The sequence below is a fragment of the Miniopterus schreibersii genome, assembly GCF_964146895.1.
Source record: "Miniopterus schreibersii genome assembly, chromosome: 9".
NCBI classification, from domain to species: Eukaryota; Metazoa; Chordata; class Mammalia; order Chiroptera; family Miniopteridae; genus Miniopterus; species Miniopterus schreibersii.
The window spans coordinates 3,230,133-3,248,973 of NC_138118.1; the positions used below are offsets into that span (position 1 = coordinate 3,230,133).

Sequence of the window (18,841 nt, forward strand, 5' to 3'; positions counted from 1 at the left end):
TCCAGGTGGCCTTCCATGAGGACCCTGTTCAATGTCACAGGTTTATCACCACAACCGCCCAACATCTGAGAAGTGTGGGTATGTGGCCAGAGTTCAGGATTCTTACTGGTGGGAGAGTCTGGGATTTTTCTCATGGGCCAAGGCCCAGATATTGGCATGTGATGTAGTTCCTTGGGGGACATCAGACCTGGATGATGTGACACTTCCCCATCTTCTCATTTGTAGAGATACTAGGGCTCAGAAGGGTTATGGTTTGTCCAAAGTCATAGACCTGATAGTGATGGAGCCAGACCCACACACCTTCCCTGACTGCATTTCACCTGTTAATGGCAGACACCAGGGCTGCTGTGCTATGATGACAGTCTGCTCTGAAGCTCATGAGACCAAGTAGTGTCACTGGTGAACATAAGTGGACACACTGTCAGACAGGTTAGCCATCCTGTGCTGACAGCTCCTGTGTATTTAAATGAACAAAAGCTAGTTTGTCTTTTTCTGTTAGGGAAATTGCACTCCTCTCCTTCTTAGGTAAAACTATTTATTCTTTCTTTATGTTGAATTTACAGGGCGACAGTGGTTAGTAGCATTATGTAAGTTTCACAATTCTATGATATATTATCTCTATATGGAGTGTGTGCCCAGCACTCACATCCCTTCAAATTCCTTTACTATATGTCTGACCCCCTTTTCCCTTACTGCCCCCCCTTCCCTCTGGTAACCATCATACTGTTGCCTGTGTCTGTGAGTTTTTGTAAATCTGTTTATTATTTTGTGTGAATTTGTTGTTCTTTGGGAGGGTGAGTTCACTCTTGCCAGTGGGCCTGGAGCGAGCTCTGAGGCAGAGGTGGTCTCAGGACCTTCTGGGGTCACACCAGCTGGCAGTCTGCCCATTCCCCTTAAGAGTTCAGGAGCCCTTCATTTCCTCTGTGTCTCTGGAAAAGAAAGATTATTTTTGGTTTCCTTCATTGTTGTATAAATTGTTGAGAACCACTAAATTTTGCTGTAAGGGGCCTGAGTTCAGAAAGAGTAAAAGTAAAGATAATTGGGCGGGGCAGCTCAATGTCTGGAACCCTGGGCAGGAAGAAGTTGCTGAGAAACAGGGTCAGGCAGAGTTTCAAGGGCTTTCTGAGAAAGCTGGCATTTTACTTCTCAGTGGCTTCCTTGGTCCACCTTTGCCAGATATGGGGGTGGAGGTGGGACAGCTCTTCTATAAACCCTGGCTCATGCAGATGGGGAAATCTCTGGGATGTAGAGATGATGGAAGGCGAGGAGGGCAGGAGAAAAGGTGGAGGAAGGAGTGAGGTGGTGTGTGAGATTCCAGGGCTGCTGAAACCCAGCACCACACACTGTGGAGCTTGAAGCCACAGAAACTTATGGTCCCATAGTACTAGGGGTCCAGCATCAAAAGGTTGGCAGAGCCACAATCTCTGAAGGCTCTGGGGTGATTCTCCTTCTTGGCTCCCATCTCCTGGCTGCTGAGAATCCTTGGAGGTCCTTGGCTGCTGGATGCATCACTCTGATCTCTCCCTTTGCATTTTACAAGGTGAAACCAAGCTGCATCTCAGAGACTGTGCTTGGAAACCTCAGGTAGAGGCTCACATTCATCACCTACAAGCTCTTCTTTCCACCCAGCAGTAGAACACAATTCAGGGACTTACCCCACTTTGTATCAATTATTACATTTCCTCCTCTGTCCAAGAACACGGTCCTCACATTGACCTGAGATCTCACTTTTTATATTCAAATTCCCAGCAACAATCTCTTCCAGGCAACCTAGGCCTTTCTATCATGTCCCTCAGAATTCTCCCAGCATCTGTCCATCACCCAATTTCACAACCACTGCCTCATTTTAAGTGTGTGTGTTTTTTATAGCAACACCACATTTCCCAGTATCAGCACCAACCTGATGAAGTCAATACTCCATTTTAAAGAATAGGAAAGTGAGCTGCAGAGAGGTTAACTTACCCACATGTGTTTGGCTGAAAATCACAAACCTTCTCCTGCAAGAGAGCCATGTCCTAATCCCCAGAACCTGTGAGTGTTACCTTATTGCAGATGCGATGAACTTAATGATTTTGAGATGGGGAGATTGTCCTGGATTATCTGAGTGGGTCCTACATGTGATCACAAAGGCCTTTGGAAGAGGGAGGCAAGAAGATCAAACGAGGAAGAAGGCAATGTGATGATGACAACAGAGATTGGAGTGATGGGGTCACAAGCCAAGGAATCCCACAGATTCCTGAGGCTGAAAGAGGCCAAAGATGGATTCTTTCCTGGAGCCTCCAGAAAGTTCAGCCCTGATGATACCTTCATTTTATCTCCATGAGACTAATTTCAGGCCACTGACCTCCAGAATTGTAAGAGAATTATTTTCCTTTGTCTTGGGCCACTAAATTTGTCATGGCAGCAATAGTTACTGATATACCAAGGTTAATTGTTGATTTGTGGAAGAGTCAGGACAGTGTCAGGACCCGTTCCTTTCACCTCCTATTATTTCTGCAATGTTACCATAATGCATTTGAGCTCTGAATTTATCTAGCTCCTAGCAGGGGGGCGGGTGGGGGGAAGCCCTGTGCTCCACAAGACAGACTGTGATAGAAGTTAAAGAAATATTATTTAATAACCCCAACCTTGTGAAAAATTCATATATATCCATATTGCCCTATGTGTGCATATATAAAAAATAAGTGGAATATGTGAAAAAAGAAGCCGTGTCTTTCTCCATATCTATCTCTTTGCCTTTGACTGTGTGCAGGAGCAGCATCCTGGAAGGATTAGAGTAATTTCATGGACTTGCAAGTGGGGACCAGCAGCAGAGAGATAGGTGGCTCATGGCAGAGCTGGAAAAGAGTTCCTACTGACAAGGAGCATGGCCAAGTGAACAGTATAGGAGAGAGATGAGGCATCTCTCCTCATATCACAAGTCTTCTGGAGGGAGGTCACTCATAAATTAGAATTCAAGGATGGGAGCTGTGTTCTAGATATTCTTCCTTAGCTAATGGCCTCAAGGCTGTTACCACTCGAGACCTGTATCCTAGTCCCTGTAGCATCTGTGGATTCTGTCTCAACCAGTTCCTTCTTCCCTTTAGGGAACTGAACAGTGTATCTGAGCTTAATACCTAGAGAATCCATTAGTTCACCAGGAAATCATCCAAGGCAGCTTCTGCCTGGACAAGTTTCATTCAAGGAATATGGAGAGTGAAGTAGACTTGACAATGGTGGAGATAGTTTGAACAGGAGATGAGGTTCTGGCTCAGCTCTCGACTCACATATATGCAACCTGTCAAGGTGAGCTTCCTGGGTGTGTGAGTTGTAGGGCTGCTCAGGGTCTGTGCTTAGAGGGGCTCCTCACATGGTTTAATGCTCTGTAATGTCATCTTAAAGTTCTTCATGAATTTTGAACAAAGGGCCTGGTATTTTCCTTTTGTGCCAGATCTTGCAAATTACATAGTTGGTCCTGATCTGTATAATTTTTGGAAGTCAAGTGACTTTTATATGGGCCCTTTCTAGGTGACACACGTCATTAACAACAATAATTGGTCCAATGACATGGTCATTCACACCATCATTTCCAAATCTAGCTGCTTCCTTCTATGGGTACCCACCTTATTGTCCACCACTTCCTGCCACATCTGGTCCTCTCAGTACCTCTTCTCAAACTTCGGCATTGTCTAATCCAATCTATAAATTTAGTGAGTCAAAACATATAATAAAAAACTCAGTATTTTTTGGTAATGCACCAGACAACTAGAACATATTGTGAGAGCTTTGACACAATTTCCAGAGCCTGTTGTATCCACCTGCTGGTGAATTTAGGATAAGCTACCTCTGTCTGGGCCTTGGCTGGGGGAAGTTGGGAAGGTTGGGTGGGAAAGTTGTGTCTACTCTCCAGCTGCACGTTTACTCATCAGGTCATGTAGACTTTCAATCTTGTAAGAACCAAATGAAATAAACAGAGAGGTCACTAGGAGAATTTTTTCCAAGCCTCCTATTATTCTTTTTTTCTTGGCTCCCAGTAGATTAGACCCCTTTGACTTTGTACCTAAGTCTTGTTAATTCCTGAAGGAGTAACTTGAGAGCCTCTTTAAAGATTAGATTCAAAACCCATATTGCACCACCACTAGTGAGCATCTGAAGATCTACCAAGTCACATGCCAACTCCCTTCTTCCAGAATCACCCTGCTGTCTCTCACTGTATCTGGGAAGATAGCAGACACTGAGCCTAGTCATCTATAATCCAAAACCCTGAGGATAGCTTTGGAAATTTTGATATGAGATTGGGCACATGGAGGAAAAGGTTTCAACTTGGCAAAACTGAAGCACCCACCAAATTAGGGGCAATATTATTGGCTCTTAAAGGCAAAGAGTTCTTCCTCTGGCTCCACCCAATCTGAGTTTCCTGGTTTTAGAGGCGCAAACACTTTATCCTCACAGTTAAACGTAAAGCACAAGCTCCAGGAGCTTCTTTGGAGAAACCGTGAGAATTCATCAACTGGTTGAAAAGGTCAGTGTGGCTGAGAAGCTGCCTTGAGTGGTAGAGCTGTGAGGGCAGGAGGTCCAGGCAGTGCAGGATATGGGTTCTGCTTGGAGGAAGGACCAGGTACTGTGTTAACAGCACACTGGGAAGGGGGATGTGTTGTCAGTTGGTAGTGTGGAGGGTATTTGTGGAATCGGGAGTGGTATTAGCACAATGTCACACGCCTCCTATTTGACAGGACATATGTGCTGACGGGTGCACCTTCATTCACTTACTCTTATGACAGACACTGGGGGCTGCCTGACTAGCCTTGCTATTTCCTGGTGAGGAAATGAGTGTCCCCAAGGCAGGTCTTAGAGCTCGAAGGCAGGTTAGAGACCACTCAGTCTCACTACCTCTTTTTACTGAAAAAGAAACAGGATCCTAGGGAGTGTGGTGACTCCAGTGGTCCCTAAGGGCAGAGGAAACCTAGACTGCAGTTTGTGAATCCTTTCTATTATTCAGCAGAGAGAAGCTGTGACCCTAATAGTTTGACACATGAGGTGAGGAGGGTGCTGTGGGGAGAGGGTGGGTTGTTCTGCAGGAACAATGCACGTAAAACCCTCCTGTTAGCTTCCCTAGTCACAGGCTTCCTATGAGTTCTCTGTTCTGGAAAGAGTGTCGCCCCTCTTTCCTTTCCTCTCTTGATGCAGCTGTGATGTGATGGGACTTTAGAATCATGGGTCTGAGAGGAAATTGAGAAGAGGCCGTTGTGTGCAGTGTTAGGAGGGAAGGTGGAGGTCAGACAGCCTTCAATTGGATCCCTGCTCTGCTCAGTACCTCTCAGCACTGTGACCCTGGGCAAGTGTCTCAGCATTTTCCAGCCACATCAATGTCCTTGTTTAAAAAGTTAGAAAAATAGCCCGGCCGGGCGTGGCTCAGTGGTTGAGCATCGACCTAGGATCCAGGCGATCAGGGTTCGATTCCCGGTCAGGGCACATGCCTGGGTTGCGGGCTTGATCCCCAGTTGAGGGTGTGCAGGAGGCAGCCGATCAATGACTCTTTCATCATTGATGTTTCTATCTTTCTCTCTCCCTCTCCTTTCCTCTCTCTGAAATCAATAAAGATATATTTAAAAATAAAAACAAAAAGTTAGAAAAGTAAAATCAGCATTTTTGCACGCTATTTTTGGGAATAATGCAGAAAACATTTATCAGCGTACTTGAAGCAGGGCATTCAGTAGTGGTTATATTACACACAGATTAAAATATTTTTATTGTGGGAAATTTTTTAACTTATTCAATGATAAAGAAAATAATAAAAGGATCTTCCTTGTAGCTTGACTAGCTTCCACGATTACGCTTTGATGCCAATCTTGTTTCAACTATATACTCCCCACTCCCTGACACCCCACATTACTTTGAAACAAATCAGACATTTTTTCAGTTCATCAATAAATATTTGAAGCCATTTTAAAATATTATGATAATCAAACTTCAGATAGGAAGTAGAATTTTTAAAAATTACCTGTTGCATTCAGATTTCCCTGATTGTCTTATAATTTAAAACATTGACGTTTTAATGATGCCAGTTCTTCCTATTCATGAGCATGGTATATGCTTCCATTTATTTGTACCTACTTTAATTCTTCAATGTTTTATAATTTTCCAAGAATAGGTCTTTTGCCTTTTTGGTTCAATTTATTCCTAGGTATTTTTTTGTGGTAATTGTAAAGGGGATTGCTTTTTTAGTTTCTCTTTCTGATAGTTCATTATTGGTGTATAAAATTGCAACTGATTGCTGAATTTTTATTTTCTATCCTGCTACTTTATTGAGTTCATTGATCAGTTCTAGTAGATTTTTGGTGGAATCTTTAGGTTGTCTACATTCAGTATTATGTCATCTGCAAATAATGACAGTTTTACTTCTTTTCCAATTGGGATGGCTTTAATCTTCTTTTCTGCAGTGGCAAGGACCTCCATTACTATGTAGAATAATAGTTGTGAAAGTGGACATCCCTGTCCTTAAGATCCCTAATCTTAAGGAAAACATTTAAAAGTTTTCCCCATTGAGTATGATGTTAGCTGTGGGTTTGTCATATATGGCCTTAATTACTTTGAGGTATGTTCTCTCTATCCCCACTTTGCTGAGAGTTTTTATCATAAATGAGTACTGAGTCTTGTCAAGTGCTTTTTTTGCCTCTATAAATGTGATCAATAATTTTTTTCCCTTCATTTTGTTTATGTGGCATTTCACATTAATTGAATTAAAATTTTTTTATCTTAATGTTGAAAGTATTAAAAATGTCCCTCTCTTCCCCCCATTGATCCCCTCCACACTGTATCTCTTCCCCTAGGCCTTCACCCCACTATTGTCTGTGTCCATGGGTTATGCGCATATGCATATAAGTTCTTAGGTTAACCTCTTCCCACCCCACCCCCCTTCCCTCTGAGATTCCTCAGTCTGTTCCATGCTTCTATGTCTCTGGATCTATTTTGTTCATGGGTTTATTTTGTTCATTAGACTCCACACATTGATTGGTTGCTTCCCACACTCGCCTGACCATGGCTGGGGATTGAACCTGCAACCCAGATATGTGCTCTTGACCAGAATCGAACCTGAGACCCTTCAGTCTGAGGGTTGACTCTCTAACCACTGAAACAAACTGGCTAGGGCTAGCCTATGTCTCTTGATTGGAGCATTTAATCCACTTACATTTAAATTGGTTATTGATAAGTACATATTTATTGCCATTTTGAGATTTATAACTGTGTTCCTCCCTTTTTATTCTTTCTTCTTAAAGAAGTTCCTTTCACATTTCTTGTCATAGTGGTTTGGTGGTGATGAATTCCTTTAGCTTTTCCTTGTCTGGGAAGTTCTTTATCTTTCTTTCAACTTTACATGATAGCCTTGCTGGGCAGAATAATCTGGGTTGTAGGTCCTTGCTTTTCATGAATATGAATATTTTATGCCAATCTCTGCTGGTCTGAAGAGTTTCTATTGAGAAATCAGCTGACAGTGTTACAGAAGCTCCCTTATAGGTAACTAACCATGTTTCTCTTGCTGCTTTTAAGATTCTCTTTGTTCCTGGCCTTTGCCATTTTAATGATGATGTGTGTTGCTGTGGACCTCTTGGGGTCCATCTTGTTTGGGACTCTCTGCACTTCCTAGACTTGTGTGTCTTTTCCTTCACCAAGTTAGGGAAGTTTTTAGTCATTATTTTTTCAAATAGGTCCTCAATCTCTTGCTCTCTCCTTTCTCCTTCTAGTGCCCCTACAGTATGAATGTTGTTATGCTTCATGTAGTCCCATAGGTTCCTTAAACTATTGTAATTTTTTAAAATTCTTTTTTTGTTGTTGTTCTGATTTAGTGTTTCCTGCAACCTTGTCTTCTAAATCACTGATCTGATTCTCTGCTTCACCTAATCTGCAGTTGATTCCTTCTAGTGTATCCTTCATTTTAGATATTGTATTCTTCATTTCTGACTGGTTCTCTTTTATGGTTTCTATGTCATTTTTTTTTTTTTCCTTTTAGTTAATCCTCACTGGAGGATACTTTTTCCATTGATCTTCTAGATAGAGTGGAAGGGAGGGAGGGGTGGAGAGACAGAGAGAGAGAGAGAGAGAGAGAGAGAGAGAGAGAGAGAGGGAGAAATTGATGGAAGAGAAACACATTGATTGGTTGCTTACTGCACATGTCCCAACTGGGACTGAGGATTGAACCTGCTACCCAGGTATATGCCTTTGACCAGTAATTGAACCCGTGGCCCTTCAGTGTGTGGACCAATGCTGTAACTACTGAGTGGCACCAGCCAGGGCTCTATGTCATTTTTTATACTTGCCAGCTCTTTTTTGAAGTTCTCACTAAGTTTCTTGAGCATATTTATAACCATTGTTTGAACTCTGTATCTGGTAGATTGCTTGCCTCCACTTAATTAATTATTTTTTTCTGGAGATTTCTCCTGTTCTCTCATTTAGGGTATGCTTCTTTTCTCCCCACTTTGGCTGCCCCTCTGTATTTGAGTCTGTGTATTAGGTAGATCTGCTATGTTTCCCAGTCTTGGTATGGTGACCTTACAAATTAGATGTCTTCTTGGGCTTAGTGGCACAGTCTTCCTGATCACCTGAGGTAGGTGTTTCAGGATTATTTCATGTGTGGAATATGTGAACCCTCCTGTTGTAGTTGAGTCTTCATTGTTGTTGGCCCATCCATGGGTAGGGTTAACCCTCAGGCTGGCTGACTGTGAGAATCAACTTCAATCACAGTGTATGAGCTGCTGAGAGGGGACTGACTCCAGGAAGCAGAATTTGCCCCAGCAATGTCTGATGTCTGCTGAGTTCTCCTTTTGGGTGTGCTGCTTGCGGAACTAATTGGGTCATGCTCTGATGTAGTCTGAAGCCCACCACCAGGTGTGTTGGTTCTGGGGCCTATTTGGAGGCACTGTGGACCTGCCTGTGACCGACCATGGGATACTTGTTTGGAGCTACAAAGGGATCCACATTCTGTGGCTGCTTCTATTGGGCCTGGATGTGTGTGGAAGGGGCCAAGATATGCACCAAGTGTGGCTTCCACCAGCACCAAACCCAGAAATAGGTCAACAAAAGGCAGAGAGTTGTTTCAGATGGTAAGGTGGGCAGGTCTCTTACATGAGCAAGTTTGGACAGCTCTTCCCTGTTGTGGCACGAGAGAACCGAAAGACCACTGGAGCCGAATTAAGGTCAAATAGAGAGCAATTTATTAGCCTGCTGGCGACTGATCCCCACTCCTTCAAACCGGAGTTTTCGGAGATCAGTTACACTTTGCTTTTAAAGGGGGTTGTTTTGCACTTCTGCATTTGCTATTTCCTGACAGCTTAAGGGAGGTACAAGCAGACAAACACAAAAGCAGACATGGCAGTTGGCAATAAGCGGCACTTAATGGCAGTTCATTCTGTAGTCAAGGCTGTAAATTTTATCCTGTCTTTTAGGTTGGGAAGAACAAGTTCACTCAGAGGACAGCCAGCGGGTATTTGTCCACTGACGCTTGTGGAATTTACTTATATAATTAACCCATTCAAGACAGTGTTTATTTTCAAATTTATGCGTCATCACTTCCTCTTTCTTCCTTCCCCTCAATATCCTCCCTTAGCCTCGCCTTTAAAGAAGCCTCCCTTTAGAGAAGGGAATAGGACCCAGATTTTCCAGGTAAAGAAGTATGCTTGTTTGTGTGTGTGTTGAGGGGGAGAGGCAGGAAAATGTGGGATTTGGCGCTGAGGGGACCTCTCCCCTGGATCTGTATTTTAAACCTTTGGCAAACTTGCTGTCAGCATAGATTTGTCACTGCTTTCTGTTTCTTGTCTCTGTTGATTTTAGACTGTAATTGGTTGCAAAGGCTGAGCCCTACAAATTAGTGCCTCTTTCAGGAGTTGTTGATTAGAGGATATTTGTACAAATAATTCCTTTCACCATTTATAGACTTTAGAAATGAACTTGAAGTTTTCAGGGATAGAGTTGGGTAAGGGGGCAGAATTAGCTCTGAGGGCAGCTGGTGGGTGAAGGGCCCTAGGAAATGTAAGAAGCACAGCTCGGGGTGTTCTCCTCTGAACACCCATCACCAACATCAACTTTGCAGCCAAAGCTCATTTGGAACATTCTGTGATTTCTCTTCCCAGTTTAAAAGAAGCTGTTTTCCACTCCCTATCCTTAAGGGATAAAGACATACCTGTTCTTTCAAAAAGTGTGTCCGTCTCTCTAACAGTGTTTCAAGTGTGTATTTGATGGCTTCCTCTGAGATGAGCCTGCCTTTAACAACTAGCATTTTTAGCCTGTTGCAGTCATAGTCTGCTCCAATACAAGTTGTTCAGATGGCTTTCCCCATTGCCAAATGTATAGGTATCAGGGAAAAAAGGTGTTCAAAATGTAATATCATATTTGTATGACTCTAAGCATTGATGAAAAAGGAAAGGATAATCTTTTCACAGATGTAGGCAGGACAGAAATTTCAGAGTCAGAAAGATTTTTCATTGATTTATTTAACAAATATTTATTGAGAACTACTCTTTGTCCATCATTGTGCTTGTCTCCAGGCAATAAGGGAAATTCAAAACACAGATGGTCCCACCATCATCACAAAGCTTATGGTCTAAAGGGGAAGAGTAAAAAGAGCAGAAAAACAACTTCCTATTGTGCTGTGTGTTCTGTAGGAACCTCCGCAAGTGAGGTTAGAGCACATAGCAAGTGGATCCCAGCTCATCTGTATTGTTGATGGTCATTGTGTTGGGGAGGGAAACCTTAGAGGAAAAAATATATATATCAAGTTTTAGTTTTAGAAAACCACCTGGTTACAGAGGAGAAAAGGGATTGGAGGTGAGATGATAGTTTAGGAGCCTGTTACATGGCAAACAAGTAAAAGTGCTTGGATGAGCATGAAGTTAAGGAGAATGGATAATTTTGCATGATTTCGAGGTAGAATCCATAGGATTTGGTGGGTGGACTGATGAGCAAGTAAGGAAAGAGTGATGTAGTGACCCCAAGAGTCTGCAGCAGCCACTGGCTGAATGGTAATGCCATCTATTGAAATGGGGCGTAATCATTGCCGTGATCTGGTGGCAGGATGTGCTGCAGCTGGAAAAGGTAAAGGGTTCCATTTTGACCAAGTTCTGTTTGAGATGCTCATGAACTTGCCCAGTGAAGACGTTGAATGGGATATAAAAGTTCAGAACACTGAGAATGGTCTAGGCTACTGAGTATGTGCAAATGGCATTCAAAGCTAGAATTCCCTGAGTAGATGGGGGAAGGGCGCCCAGAACCAGAGCTGAGGAATCGCTTGAAACATTCATGTTTGTGTGAGAAAAGCAACAAGTGAGAATGAAACTGACCATGGGGAAGTTGAGAAGTGTTGGGAAATAAGGAGGTGAAGTCAAGTAGCAAGTTTGTGGAAAAGAAGGAACTATTGGTTGCACGAGGTTTCAGTTTGCAGTTACTCTCCATTTTCCTAAAATGAATTCTCTTTCTTATCTACAGGAATTCAAACCACGATGGCAGCTCAATTACCCATCACCCATTTCAACTTCAGTGAGGCCAAGATCAGCCAATGTGAGAGGATGGCTTGGACTCCCCAGGCCAGGCTGGAGGGACGGGACCTGGAAGGGGGTTCTCCTGTCCTGTCTGCCAGCCCCCATCTGAGCAACAACAAAATATTTCCAACCCCATTTCTGATTTTTTCTTCATTGACTCTGCTCTTGCTTGTCTCTAGACCCTCTGCACGGTCGCTTCCTGACATAGCCTAACCTCTAAGGGGAAGAGAGCTTAAAGCGTCCTGACTGAGCCCAGGCGGATGAGGTTTCTGATTTCCTACTCCTTACAATGTGGACACAGCAGAAGGGCCAGCTGGAGCCTCTCTGGTTGTTTCTCTGCACCTCTATTGAGCCTGAGAGAGGACTGGGAAGGAGGAACATGAGAGGAATTGATCTTTCCCTCAAGTCCCTCATTTCCCTGTTCAGGTGGCCTCACTATGACCAACAAAGTCAACAGACTGGCTCACTCAGTTTCTCACTTAACCATCCTTTTACTATTTTATTTATAGGAATCTACAATATCAGTTGAACTTTTGCTGGTTTTGTACCACACTAGACCACCACACCACACCACAATTTAGTAGCCTAACACCTCAACCATTTATTTGGCTCTGGATTTGGTAGGTCACTGGGCAGTTCTTGGGTCTAGGCCATCTGGCCTTATCTCAGCCAGATTTGCTCATGCACAGATGTGGTAAGTGGGTGGTTCAGTACACAACTGGATAATGTTGTGTGTTTTTTTAGATTAAATTTATTGGGGTGACATTGGTTAATAGACTTATATAGGTTTCAGGTGTACAATTCTATAATACATCACCTGTGTATTAACATTGTATGCTCACCACCCAAAACCTTGTCTCCTTCCATCACTATATATTTCACCCCCTTTACACTCTTCGACCTCCCCTCAACTCTTCTTTCCCTCTGATAACCACCATACTTTTGCCTGTGACGATGATTTTGTTTGTTTGTTTTGTTTGTTCGCCGGTTGACTTATATTTTATATCACATATGTGAGTGAAATCATATGGTTCTTGTCCTTTCTTCATCTGACTTATTTTGCTTAGCATGATACTTTCAAGATGCAGCAAAAGGATAATTTTGAATTGGATAGCCCCATGGCCATGTCTGGTAGTTAGCAGGCTCTTGGGCAAGACAGGGTGACAGGGATAAAAGGGCTTTGTGTCCCTATCAAGCAGGCTAGTCCCAGCCTCTTCATAAAGCAGTTGCAGGGTTCCAAAGAGCAGAATACAGCAAGCCACACAGAGCATGAGCACTTTCAGAGTCTACTTGCATCATGCTTCCACTGCCCTATTGTCCAGAGCAAGTCACAGGGCCCACCCAGATGCAAGGGCGCAGAGAAACAAACTTAGCACCTTGTGGGAGGAGGTGCAGATCCACATCCCAAAGAGGCATGTGCACAGAGATGGGAAGACTTGATGGCCAAATCTCCAGTCTGTCAAGTAGACTTGCGTATTCTGTTAGCATTGGGAATTGTTGCAGTGTTGGAGCTGGCCTCTGGTGATTTTTCATTTCACCTCCCATGATTTTCCTACTCCCTCTCTCAATGATCAACTAGTGCCCTCAGGATTTCCTTATGTTGGAGTCTTCCTTTGTGATGCTAAATAAATAATAATCTGAACTCCCACCCACAGTTTCCCTTCATCTTAGCCATCCTATGGCAAATACCCTCAGCTTCTGGAATTTACTTCTCTCACCTCAGGATTCTGTTTCTCAAACATGGGAAACTAACTGCCTTAGGGGTGATTTTGCTCATCCCTGAATTAGCAACAGTTTCACCATAAAGTGTGTGGGAGATGGGGAATAACTACTGATTTTATGGAAGCCAGAGTGGGACGTTCTGCAAAATCTCTCTTCTGTTTGATTGATATTTCTAAAGAATCATTCCAATTTACAGAACGGACAGAAGAGGGCACAATGGAAATGAAAAGACCAGTTAGGGGACTGCTGAGGCATGGGTGGTGACAGTAGCTTTGGTTAGTAGAGAGAGAACTAAATGGAGAGAACTAGTCAGATTTGTGGATGGAGCCAGGAGAACTTGCCAATGGGTGGGATCTGGAAAGTAAGGGGAAGACAGGAATCAAGGGAGAATGGTGATGATATCTCTGAAAAATAAAATGGAGTTTATAATCATGTCTGCAGTATTGTCAGGGTGGTGGTGTTTGCATCGACTGAAAGCAGAGACAGATGGTGGTCATACAGGACTCCTCCTGCAGGAATCAGTCTTTGTCAAGGGCTGTGCTGACAGGCTCTTCCTTCTGGGAGAAACAGGCTCTCAGATGCCATTGTCAGTTGTCTTCCATGGTCCCAGTCTGTGCCTCACAAATCCTGAAGACTTTAGCTTCATAGACACATTAAAGAGATAAGCAGAAAATTACTGAATAGAAATAGGGGAGGAGCTATTTAGATGATTTGGTGTTAACTTAAGACACAGTTACCTTTGAAACATCAGTCAGGTGATAGGCTCTGCTGTTCTGTTCTTAACTTCCCATTGTCCTAGGAAGTGGACACCAAGGAACACTAAGAAAATGTAACTCTACTGATGCTACTCTGCATGAGTTTTTGTTGTTACTATTATTATTATTATTTATGTATCACGGGATTTTATAGTAGCTCCAGAGAACTGTCAATACTTTCTGGTTTAAGTTTTCAACATATTAATTTTTAAAAATATTTATCTTTATTGATTTCAGAGAGAGGAAAGGAGAGGGAGAGAGAGAGATAGAAACATTAATGATAAGAGAGTCATTGATCGGCTGCCTAGCCCGCAACCCGGGCATGTGCCCAGACCCGGAATTGAACCGTGATCACCTGGATCCTAGGTCGACGCTCAACTGTTGAGCCACGCCCGGCCAGGCCCAACATATTAATTTTTAAAAAATTATCTTTATTGTTGAAAGTATTACAGATATCCCCCTTTTTTCCCCATTGACCCCTTCTACCCCTTACCCCCTCCCCCCACTCTAGGCCTTCACCACACTATTGTCTGTGTCATGGGTTATGCATATATGCATGTAAATTCTTTGGTTAATCTCTCCCCACCCACCAACCCCCGCCTTCCCTCTGAGATCTGTCAGTCTGTTCCATGCTTCTGTGTCACCGGATCTATTTTGTTCTTTAGATTCTACATATAAGTGAGATCATGTGAGACTTGTTTTTCTCTGTCTGGCTTATTTCACTTAGCATAATATTCTCCAGATTCATCTATGTGGTCTCAAAGGATAAGAGATCCTTCTTTAGCTTCATCAGATTTCTACACTAAAGTGGTAACTTTAAAAGTAAGGCATTTTATTTCCTGTGAGTCAAAATCCCTGATGCGATGACCGTGTATGTGAAATTTAAAGGAACACTTTGTCTTTCTGCTCAAGTGCCTTTTTCTCGCCTACAAGGGTGGGATGGCTAGAATCACCCCCTGACTTGGCTTCCAAATGAGAAGAAAAGTCCCATTTTGAGTATAAACTGGAGGGAGGGGATCTTCCACTGTGATGCCCCAAAGTGAGATTTTGTGTTACTTTATTCATTAACTTATGAGGAAGAGGCACCAGCAGGGGCTCAGAGTTTTCACTTAGACCATTTTGCACCTTAATCTCAGGGCACTTAGCTTCCAGAGATCACAGTGAGCAGACCAAGGGACTCCTGAGGAGTGCCCAGCATTCCCCGAGTCCTGCAGGAGGGAGGCCAAGCCCAGGGGTTCTACAGACCTCCTCTGGGTGGAGAGGTTGCTTATGGGATAGGACCCGAGTGGGCAATAGAGAAGGGCAATGATGAGTGGGCACACTGTAGAGGAAAAGGTAGGAGGTCAGTCCTAACTCTGTGACTTTTGTTTATTGATGTCCCAGGGCTTGGAAACCGAGACTCCAGAGATTCACAACTGAGGCTTGTCTTAGTGGGTAAGACTGGAGCAGGAAAAAGTGCCACAGGGAACAGCATCCTTGGAAAGAAAGCATTTTATTCCAGCATTGCAGCAAAATCTGTGACCAAGGTCTGTGAGAAAGGGAGCAGCATGTGGAATGGGAGTGAAATTGTTGTAGTGGACACACCTGGCATTTTCGACACCGAGACACCGGATGCTCACACAGAAAAGGAGATTATTAATTGCATCATCCTGACCTCCCCGGGGCCTCACGCTGTGATCATGGTGGTTCCCCTGGGCCCGTACACAAAGGAAGAAGAAAAGGCCGTTGAGAAGATGCTGACAATGTTTGGACCCAAAGCCAGTAAATACATGATTCTCTTATTCACCCGGAAAGATGACTTGGAAGACATGGAGTTCAAAGATTATTTAAAGGAAGCTCCAGGAGGCATTCAGGATCTGATGAAGAAGTTCAGGAATCGCCACTGTGTGTTCAACAATAAGGCGACAGGGGCTGAGCAGGAGGCTCAGAGGGCACAGCTGCTGGACCTGGTCCAGTGCATGGTGAAGGAGAACCAGGGGGGATTCTACACTAATAAGATGTACCAAAGGGCTGAGGAGGAGATTCAGAAACAGATCCAAGTGATACAAGAACAATACAGAGCAGAGCTGGAGAGAGCGCAGAGGAAGTTAAGGGCGGAGTATGAAGAGAAAATCAGGAAACTAGAGGACGAATTGGAGAAGGAAAAGAGAAGGGCAGAAATGGAGAGGGAATTCGCAGAAAGGGAGAAACTCTATGTTTCAAAGCAACAAAATGCCAGAGCTGAAGTTGAGAGTCAGAGTAGCATCATTGACGTAATTGCGAGTGCATTGAAGATTGCGTCCTTTGTGTTTTCATTTCTATTCAAGGAAGATTAAGCTTAATGAAAATCTGTCTATATTTCCCACATACTTTTGGGTGTCTCTTCCGCATACAACTCATTCCCCAAAGTCAGAGCTCTCTGTTTTTCTCTCAGGCTTTTTGGACTGGGAAGTGTAGGGAAAGTTCCTTGTTGGAAATTTGTAGACTTTTGACTGATTTGACTAGGGAGAGAGATATTCTCAATTTGTCAAAGTCCAAAGCAGAAAGTATGGGTGCTCCCTATCTTCTGAACACTTTCTCAGACGCACAGAGAAAAGGAATGCAGGAACCAAGAACCATGACCCCAAGCTTTCTCTGTGTCTCCCCAGTACCTGTTTCTCCTCTGGATTCTGTCTAGATTGGCAGATAAGCTTCTCCTGTGGCTTCTACGCCTCATTGTTGCCTTTAGGACCATGCTGCTCATTTTACCCATGTGGTCAGAGAAGTCAGTTCTTTGCCTTAGATAATCTATAGATAGAGATTACCGAATTCTTTCTGGATGAACGCAAATTCATTGAATTACATTTTTATGGAAGGACTGAAATTGTTCCCTGTCATCTGCCCACTGAAGAACAAAGAATTGTCTGGGAAACAGATCTCTCAGAACCCAAGTAAGTGAAATGCCAGGAAGAGCCAAGGACAGAGATTCAACAGACAAGAGAACCATGTTTGGTATATTCAGATGTTCCTGTAGAAGGTGCTTGACCAACCTCAACATAACCACTTAGCTGAAGAACTAGTTCTCTCTTTTTCATGGGAAACGAGCTGTTGCCACCGCACCTCCATCACCTCACACCTTCATTACTTACTGCTGGGGGGTCATCCCCACACTGCTGCGCCACCCACTTGAATTGTTTGCTTATTTTTGCTGTAATAAAACTTTTCTATTCTCTCATATTTGTGCAGAAGTGGAATTTCTTTTATCTTGGGAAATACCACTAATACTTCTAAGAGCACAGGGATGAATTTCACTTTTTGGTAGAATGTCAAGATGATTTCCAAGCTTGGCTTGGTCTACCCCTAAGACCTCCCTCATTTCACCTGGAAGTCTGAACCACATTCTTAACCCCTCTACCCAGCAAAGACCACATTCTCCTTGGATCCATCCATTATGTGCTGAAAGAAACCAAGGAAAGGACAAGAGAATACAACCTTAGAGTGGGAGTCTGGCTTCAAAAATAACAAGAGTGGCTTATAACAGACTAAATAGTCCACAGATAAACTTCGGGAAACTTACAACCTTCAAATACTGGAAAGCAGCAGAAAGCAACCAAAACCAGATAGAAACTGAAGGTGTACCCTCATCTTTAAAAAAAGAACCACATAAGGTGACACTCATGTCTTATTTTATGTTTTTAAAAAATATTTTTATTGATTTCAGACAGGAAGAGAGAGAGATAGAAACATCAATGATGAGAGAGAGTCATTGATCGGCTGCCTCCTGCCCTTCCCCCACTGGGCATCCAACCTGCAACCCCGGCATGTGCCCTGACTGGGAATCAAACCACCATTTCCTGGGTTGTAGGTCAATGCTCAACTGCTGAGCCACGCCATCCAGGCGGTGACATCCGTGTTTTAAAATCGTTTCCCCTGAGGGCACTCCCCAGGCCACAGCTCAGTAAGTGACTAGAACATCTTTATGTAACATACTTTGTGTTTCCTGAACCTGGAGAGACAAAATTTGGGATGCATATCTGTTTGCTCCATCCTTCTGCTTCCTTTCCACTTGGAGACAAGGGGTGTTCCCATCTCTTAGGATCCTGACTTCCACTGTATAGAATGTTAGCGCCTAGCAAATGAAACCTGGGCCTTTTTCTGCAGACTGGACATGTGATAGAATATAGATAATCCATTCTAAAGAACATACCCAAGTCTCCAAAGCTGTCATCTTGGGACAATTCAGATGCATAGGTTAGTTAATATTAAAAGCAGATTCTTCAGGTCCTTTCTGCATTTTGTGAGGCACAGGCATGCATCAGAGCCACTTGGGAGGCTTGTTAAAATCAAAGTTTCTCACTCAGGAGGTGTAGGATGGAGCCCGAACCTCTGCATTTCTCACAAGTCCCTGGGCATTGCTGTTGCTCTGGGACCACACTTTGAGAGTGGCTTCACTGGAGCCTATATCTCATGTTTGAAAAGGAAAATGGGAAAGTCACTCTAGAGTATTCAAGGTATTTCCAAATGTTACCAGTTGCTCCCAGGGCACCAAAGACCCTTCTCTCTTCCAGTCAGCTTGGTGTAGTAATGCCCAGGGCTGCCTGTGGGACCCTCCTTGTGACTTTCAAAATCTCCAGTATAGAAGCTAAAGGCTACACAACGCTTCCTACATGTTGTTACTGTGGAAACCAGCTAAAGAACTGAATTTCAAGTTTATAGGAATTTGGGGAAAAATAGACAGGACTGCGGCACATGATTGAGAATGTAGAGGGAAGCTTGAGGAAGTGATCTCAGAAAGTTCCCTCAAAGAGCAAGAGAGATTTGGGACTCTCCATGCTGTGGCAATGTCCCTTGAGCCCAGTTTCTGCAAATCTCCAAAAGGTAGGGTGACAGATATTTAGT

General features: G+C 43.5%; 1 protein-coding gene across 3 annotated transcripts in view; it reads left to right on the forward strand.

The window, feature by feature from the left end:
• The window catches only part of LOC308561900 (GTPase IMAP family member 4-like), a 38,089-nt gene extending 20,854 nt beyond the window's left edge, over positions 1 to 17,235 (forward strand). The window contains exons 1-3 of one of the 3 annotated variants that reach the window (XM_081147483.1): positions 4,390 to 4,501; positions 11,455 to 11,526; positions 15,368 to 17,235. In XM_081147483.1, coding sequence (XP_081003609.1) covers positions 11,469 to 11,526; positions 15,368 to 16,299 — 990 coding nt within the window. In that variant the 5' untranslated portion in view covers positions 4,390 to 4,501; positions 11,455 to 11,468 and the 3' untranslated portion in view covers positions 16,300 to 17,235. Of the gene's footprint in view, positions 1 to 4,389; positions 4,502 to 9,570; positions 9,637 to 11,454; positions 11,527 to 15,367 lie in introns of those variants that run through there. The other 2 variants (XM_081147484.1, XM_081147482.1) reach the window with 2 other exon arrangements.
• The last annotated feature ends 1,606 nt before the right edge of the window (positions 17,236 to 18,841 follow it).